At 39.8% G+C, this 8,008-nt stretch overlaps 1 protein-coding gene across 1 annotated transcript; it reads right to left on the bottom strand.

Moving 5' to 3' along the window:
- Positions 1–2,873: 2,873 nt before the first annotated feature.
- Positions 2,874–3,815, bottom strand: LOC308272102 (olfactory receptor 1L1-like; the record flags this gene model as incomplete). The annotated part of the gene is made up of 1 exon (XM_080708888.1): positions 2,874–3,815. One exon carries the CDS (start codon positions 3,813–3,815, stop codon positions 2,874–2,876), a length of 942 nt encoding a protein of 313 aa, XP_080565014.1.
- Positions 3,816–8,008: the final 4,193 nt, after the last annotated feature.

The raw sequence follows: 8,008 nt of genomic DNA, 5'->3' as shown, positions 1-8,008 counted from the left end.
GGAATATCATATGTTTACACACAAGATTTACTTGCTCCTTTTGTGTCAAACTAATTATAAATATCCTTTATCTTTCTTAAATGTGCTATTTGGGACAATAAATAATATGCTCACCCTGGTTATAAAGTCCTTTCCAACCACCACCCAGAATGATCAAATATACCTTCCCCGTGCCCCTGCAGCTTGCCCTATGAATCTTGCTTCTTTCATCCTCTGCTTTTTTATAAGCTCTTTCAGAATACATACTCCAAACACTGAGCACAAGTAATGACCTCCTGAGAACAACTGAGAGAAAGACTATACCTCCATTCCAGAAGTATTCTTCTTTAAGTTTTGGACAAATCAAACTTACCTGATTCCTTCCTACTAATGGCCACTTCTCAGTTATTATTTTTAATATGCTTTTATTGGTGTATTATAGTCTCACATCATAATGTAAATCATGTTGACAGTGACATACATGTACACAGTACTTGTGTACCTCCCACATCCCCATTTCCCCCTTTCCAATCTCAGAATACTGAGATAAATGTTGGTATATTCACATATGTACACATAGTCTGTTGGGCCAGGACTATGTGGGGACAAAGAGAGCCACACACCAACAGGAAATTTTAAAAAGGATATTAAAAATGTATTAAAAGAATTTAGCATAAAAGGAAAATTACCAGCTAGCTGGGGCTGCAGACTCTTGAGCCAATTGTTAGAGCTATGCACCCTTCCAGTCAGCCAGGCCCTTTTTATGAAGGAAAAACCATAAAACCCTTAACTATATTTGACCTTTTTCCTTATTGGCTAAGCCCCCCCCACCCCACTAACTAAGACAGGTATCAGTTTTTGGTGAGCTAGCCCCCTTATGTCCATATCTGGAAACCAATTTGTCTTCTTTAGGTTTCCCCAGGGGAGGGGTTGAACTTTGTACTGAGCAGTTTACCTGCAGTTTATTGGAGAACAAAAAGAGGAGGAAGAGTGGTGATTACATTCAAGGGGTGGTTGCACTCCAGCAAGGCATAGGTAAAAGGGTTACAATTTTAGGAAAACAGTGCAAAGGTTAAACAGGGTTCAGCATGTACATACATTCCAGAGTATCAGCACTGAGTTGTAACAAAATGGAGCTGTACAAAATGGAGTCACTTTGGCCCTTCAGTCGATGGTAGTATTTCCATTAATGAACCTGTTATTTTTTGCTTTCTCCCTTCCCAGACCTTTAAGTGTACAGCCCACCTACCTCAAGTCATCCCAGAGCTCTTCTCTGTTCTATTCTATCCTCTTCTGTCTAGGTAGTTCTATCCAGTCCAATGGCATCAAGTATCATCTATATTTTGTTGCCTCATATTTCTTTCCTCTCCATGAGCCTCAAGAATTATGCATTCCATTGGGCATGATGGCACATTCCTGTAATCTCAGTGCTTGGGAGTCTGAGACAGAAGAATCACAGGTTCAAGAAAAAGCCTCAACAACCTAGCAAGGCCCTGTTTCAAAAATTAAAAAGTATGGCTAGGGGTTTAGCTCAGAGGTAGAATGCCCCTAGGTTCAATCTTGAGTACCATAAATAAACAATTATGTATCCAACTATTAAACTCTCTATGAATATCATATTATATGATTTACAATATACACTACAAATTTAACATGGTAAAACATATTGATTTTTGCCACCCTTCCAACCTAATCCAATGCTCTGTAGCCTCCACAGTCTTCCACATACAAATAATAAATAACAAAAGGATTCAACCTATGTTTACAGTCCAATGTGTGTGTGTGCACACGTGTGTGTGTGTGTGTGTGTGTGTGTGTGTGTCTGTGTGTGTGTATACTAGGGATAGAATATAGAACCCAGGGCCAGTCTACCTCCAAGATAAACCCATAGCACTTTTTTTATATTTTATTTTATTTTATTTTGGTGGTACTGGGGATGGAACCCAGGAGCCTTCTACCTCTGGGCTACACTCCCAGACCTATTTTATATTTTATTTGGAAACAGGGTCTTTTAAGCCAGTGAGGCTGGCTTTGAACCTGTGCCATCCTCCTGTCTCCACCTCCCAAGCACGGGGATTACAAGCGTGCGCCACCATGCCTGGCCTTTTTTATCTTTTATTTTGAAACAAGATCTCACTAAGTTTCTGAGAATTTCACTTTTGAAGCTGGCCTTGAATCTGCTTTTTTTTTCTCCCAGGTACTGGTATTATAGGCAGACACCACCACATTTAGCTCAGTCCATTTATTATTATTCTTTTTCCTACTTCCAATACATTATATCGGGCAGTTTTATTCCCCATATATCCAAAGTCTGACAACCTGCTCCTGGTATTAGAGCTACTGTGAATATTTCCTTCAATCCCTGTTACCAGTGACCTACATTATCTTTTCTATGAGTGGTGAAAGGATACAGTCGCTATAAGCATTTGTCACTATAATACTGATTATTATTATTGGCAGTTGAGAGGTTGTTAAAATTATAGACTATAAAAATAATACAAATTTTTCTTTTCTTTGTGGTACAGGGGATTGAACACGGAGGCAATCCACTTTCAAGCTATCCTCCAGATTTTTTTAATTTTTATTTTGAGACAGGGCCTCCCTAAGTTACTAAGGCTGACCTTGAACCTGTGATCCTCCTGTGTTAACCTCAAAAATCCTAGGATTACAGGTGTGTGCCACTATGTCCAGGTGATATTTTCTATTTTTAATAACAACAAAAAGTTTCTTTCTGCTACCTGTTATGGTAGGATATTTAACACTCTGTTTCCTTTTCCAATAATATTTCTCTGAACTGCCTGTAGTTATTAGGACATACCCTCTTTTTAAAAAAATATTTATTCAATTATTTATTTACTTAAACGTGTTGCCATTCTATCTGCCTAGGAGCCAGGTTAGAGTTTTCTTGAGATGCTGAGCTTCCCAAAAAGCCTCTGCAGGGCTCCCTTCACCTCCTGGTTCCTGAGGCTATAGATGAGTGGGTTGAGCATTGGGGTGACTACTGTGTAGAAGATGGCCACCTGGCGATCCTGGTCCAAGTCATAGCTAGAGGATGGCCGGAGGTACATGCGAATCACAGAGCCATACAGAAGCAACACGACCAGAATGTGGGAGGCACAGGTGGACAGAGCTTTGCGCAAGGCAGCCAGCGAGTGCATGTGGGCTATGGCAATCCCAATGCGGACATAGGACCCCAAAATGAAGAAGAAGGGGCTGACCACCACAGCTACACCCTCTGTGAAGATCAGCATTTCGTTGACTAGTGGTCGAGTACAGGAGAGCTGCAGAAGGGGAGTGATGTCGCAGAAGAAGTGGGTGACCTGGTTGCCACAGAAGGTTAAGCGGGTCACCAGCACACTGTAAAGAAGACTGTTAAGGCTGACGACCACCCAAGAAGTCAACGTGATGCGCAGACAGAGGCGATGGCTGACAATGGCAGAGTATCTCAAGGGGTCGCAGATGGCCACATAGCGGTCATAGGCCATGGCAGCCAGCAAGTGACCCTCCATGCTTCCCACCGCCATAAAGAAAAACAGCTGTATCATGCAGCGGGTGTAGGAAATGGTTCGATTCACAGACAAAGTGTGCACAAGCATCTGAGGAACAGTGATGGTTGTTAGAAAGATGTCGATAAAGGAAAGTTGGCTTAGAAGGAAATACATGGGGGTCTGGAGTCTGGGATCTGAGCAAGCAACAGTTACTAGGAGGGCATTGCCCATAACTGCAACCAGGTACATGGCAAGGACAATTCCAAAAATAATTGGCTGCATCTCTGGCCAGCTGGATAAGCCCAATAAGACAAATTCAGTCACATCTGTCCTGTTTCTAGTGGCCATAAAGTAGAGACTACATCACCTGTAAAGAGGGAGGATCAAAGTTGAAAGGGAAGAGAAAGATGTCCAGGATCAACCAGATCTCAGATTCTCTGCATCTCTCATGGGCCATTAGCGTGAAGATATATCTGGTTCCAACTTTGTATGTCAAGAAATCAAATTTTGTTCTGTTGGCTTATTCCATTAAGCCAACTGAAGTTTGCTGGAATGAGAGTAGGAATGATTAGTATAATCAATTCATTAATTAATAATTTTCAGTGATAAATAGGATCTGCCAGTGGATGGGATTCTTAGTTTTTTTTTATTTTCAGTTCCAGTTTTCCCTATGGGCAGATCAAGAGGATATACTAAAGAGTTTGTTTATCTATTTATTTATTTTTATAATTCTTTTGTTGATACTGGTGATTCAGCTCAGGGGCATTTTACCTCAAAACTACATCTTCATCCTTTTTAGATTTTACTTTGAGACTGAATCTTGCTAAATTGCTGGGGTTCTCACGCTAAATTGCTAAATTTGGCCTCAAACCTGCGATCTTACTGTCTTAGACTCCCAGGTATTAGGATTACGGGCATGTGCCACCACACTGAGCTAAAGAGATAATTATTGAACCTATCATAACAAATAAAGATGTTTTGATAAAATACTTTTATATGAATATGATAAAAATTTTAAGTCATACACGTATAGGAGAATCATACAAATACAGTTCACTTACAGTTTTGCTGAGCACTGCTCTGGATCTCTGGAGGCCCTGGTGAGTTTGGCTGCCACTGTCACAGGTTCTATCTGGGGTTCAGGCAATAGTATCTCTATGGAGCATGCAACAAGGAGCTTACCATAAAAAGCTTGCCAACCTCCATGCTTAGTTTTTGCTCATCATTGATTCATACTTCTAAATAAGATGCTTGTGTATCTATGTTCATGTCTTATCAATTTTAATATCTTTTGGCTTTGTATTACGAAAGAGGAAATTTTATCTTGATTACATTATCTCACTCTTTTTCTCCTGACTTCTGCAATTTCTTTTGTTTGCTCTACATTTGTTTTATGTAATTGAGTGGACACAAATTAATGAACAGACATTTAAGCAAGAAATGCATACCAAAATATCATAACCTGATTATCTAATTTCTTTCAATTTTTCTCAAATTCATCTCAGTCCTTCCACCATGGGATCACAGGTTTAAGGCCAGTATCAGAAACATAGTGAGAGTCTCAGAAACCTTGTGAGTCCTAGTTTCAAAATAAAAAATAAAAAGGGCTGGAGATGTAGCTTGGGGATAAAATGTCCCTGGCATCAGTCCCCAGAACCACAAAAAGAAAAAAGTCACCTTTGAGTATAAAAGAAAAGTAAATACATGCTAAATGGATAAAATATTACTACTACATCATTACTAGAAAACTATATCTTCCTGTAACACACCAAAAGCATTTAGAGTTTTACAAGAAAAATTAAATGAGAAATTCTCTTCTTTATTTTTGGAGAATTACTTTATTAAGATCACAACTGTGAAGTAATGTGGTTATATAAATACTGCATTTTTGTGCAAAACATAAAGCATGGTTATCTTTATTCTCCCTGTTAAGACTTGTTTGTTACTGAGAAGGACTTAAAAGATAGCTTTCTAGCCAGGTGTGGTGGTCACACTTGTAATCACAGTACTTGGGAGACTGAGACAGGAGAACCATAGGTTCAAGACCAGCCTCAGAAACTTAATGAAGCCCTTCACAACTTAGTGAGACCCTGTTTCTAAATAAAAAGCAAAATAGTGCTGAGGGTGTAGCTCAGAGGTAAAACACCCCTATTTCAATCTCCAGTGCCACATGCACAAAAATAAATATTTTTCCAAGAAAAAGAGATTGGAATGTGTTAATATAACTTCAATAACCTCAGCTCAATGGTAATAAGAAATGTATCCTTTGGGTGTTTCTGCTCAAGAGAACAGAGAAGAAGGTCAAAGGAAAAAAATAATAAATCACAATTGCTACAACTAAGAAACTACTCATTAAGTTTTGCAATCATATCTTATTTTTTAGTACTGGCTATTGAACCCAGGGGCATCCTACCTCTGAGCTACACCCCAGCCTTTTTTTATTCTTTATTTTTAGGGTCTCACTAAGTTTAAGAGGGCCTCACTAAATAGCTGAGGCTGGCTGTGAACCTGTGATCCTCCTGTTTCAGCATCCCAAGTATTGGGATTACAAGTGTGTGGCATCATGCCTACATGTCATCTTCATTTTTATATAAACATGGCAACATAATTCAAGTTCAATAACTCAGAAATTTCAATATTCAAAATATTTCAGCTGAGCATGGCTATGAAAATTTTAGGAGGCAATTTTGCAGTCCTTAGGAGGCTAAGAGAGGAGGATAGAAGACTTGAGGTCAGCTTCCACAACTTACCAAAACCCTGTTTCCAAATTAAAAAAAAAAATCAACCTGAGCTGTGGCTCAGAGGTAATGATCCTGAGTTCAATCCCCAGTCTTATTACAAAAATAAGACTTCCAAAAAGATGGCAACTGAGGGAAGCAGAACATCTCAGTCCTGCTGACATTTGATATGTATTGCTGTGAAAACAGCATCTTGACAAGAAAAAACAGCATAAAATTGAACAGAGCAACAAAAATTGAAAGGCAGCAGAAACAAAGCTAGAGGCAGAACAAAGGAAAGAAAAGTATCCCACCCACCTCCAATAGCTGCGGCCACAGGAGCTGCAGTGGTGCCATCTGCCTAACCATGCTGGGATTATAGACACTATGGCCTCTAGAAATCTCCAGCAATAAAAAAGCCAATGACCTGAAACAAAGTAACCAGCTGCAACTCAGCAGAATTATAAGCAGTCGGCTCCTTGTCCCATGCTCCATAGAGATACTATTGCCCAAACCCCAGCTAGAACCTGCAATAGTGGCAGCCAAACTCACCATGGCCTCCAGAGATCCAGAGCAGTGCTCAACAAAACTGTAAGTGACTAGCCATCCTTGTGGAAGACAGCCCACTGTGGCCACAGGGACTCTTGAAGCAAATGATAGACTCACAGGGTCTGAGAGTTTGCAGTTCAATTTTCCTGGTGAAGATGGGGGTTGAATACTCTGTCAGACACAGTAGATGCACAGATTAGCAGAAAGCCTCCAGGCCAATCAGGCAAAGAGGCCTACAGTACAAAGGGCACAGAGCCCTAGTAGAGAATCCGGAGATCACCACAAATCGCCCAAGCATGGTGAGCTGGAGGAAGTCAGACCAATACAACCCTATCTGTGGAGAATGAAGTATCCTATGTATACATTGGGTCCCAGCAGCACCTGATGCCTACATAGGTGGGGAGAGATGCAAGCTCAGGGTCTATGGAAAGTGTAGAGACCAACACTTACACTAGATCCAGCCCCATTGATACCGGCCACCTGACTAGACAGAGAGTCTTGGGGAAAAGGACTGAGGAGAGCTCAGAGATCCAGACTGGCAGCAGTGCCTACACAGAGAGAGACACAAGGCCAGAATCTCAATCACTTAAGGAGGCCAAAAAGTGGGTCTATAAATGGACATCATTACTATAGGTTACAGAGCAAATGAGAGTGCTTGAAACATGCTTGAGAACCTATTATAGAATGTAAACCTTAAACAGTTAATACACACAGACTCAGGGGATCTGGAAAGGCCAAGTCTGTTCAGTATTTGTATAATTGTAGGATTGTTTCATTTTGTTGTTGTTATTATTTTTTGTTTGGTTTTTTTTGTGTGTGTGTGTGTGCATGCTTATTTGTTTCTTCTCTTTCCCACCCCTTTACAAACATCTTTCTTCTTTCATAATTACTCTTTTCTTGCCATACCTTTTTTCTATTCTTTTTTTTTGTCTTGTATTAAATCCTCTTCATATCACTATACTTAAATAATCTATACTGGTTACTAAAATCCTCCTATATATTCAATATCTCTAATCTGTACTATATATTACCTTAATACACTCAAACTCTCATTCTACTTGATCCTATCTTCTATTTTACCTATTCTTGCATTTACTACTTCAGCCCCTTCCTTCTCACTCTGTCTTCACCATTTAATACAACACAAATTGCCTTTGGATATAACAGCTGACACCTAAAAGTGAGAGAAAGGTATCAAAAGTAGCAAATATACAAACTTAAGAAACCTGAAAAAAATAAAAGACACTTCCGGGAAGATGGCGACGGAGAAAAGCG

Source organism: Muscardinus avellanarius (assembly GCF_963383645.1).
Source record: "Muscardinus avellanarius genome assembly, chromosome: 13".
Lineage (NCBI taxonomy): Eukaryota > Metazoa > Chordata > Mammalia > Rodentia > Gliridae > Muscardinus > Muscardinus avellanarius.
Note: the sequence above shows the minus strand (reverse complement) of the source record. Positions and strands in the feature narration are given on the sequence as shown.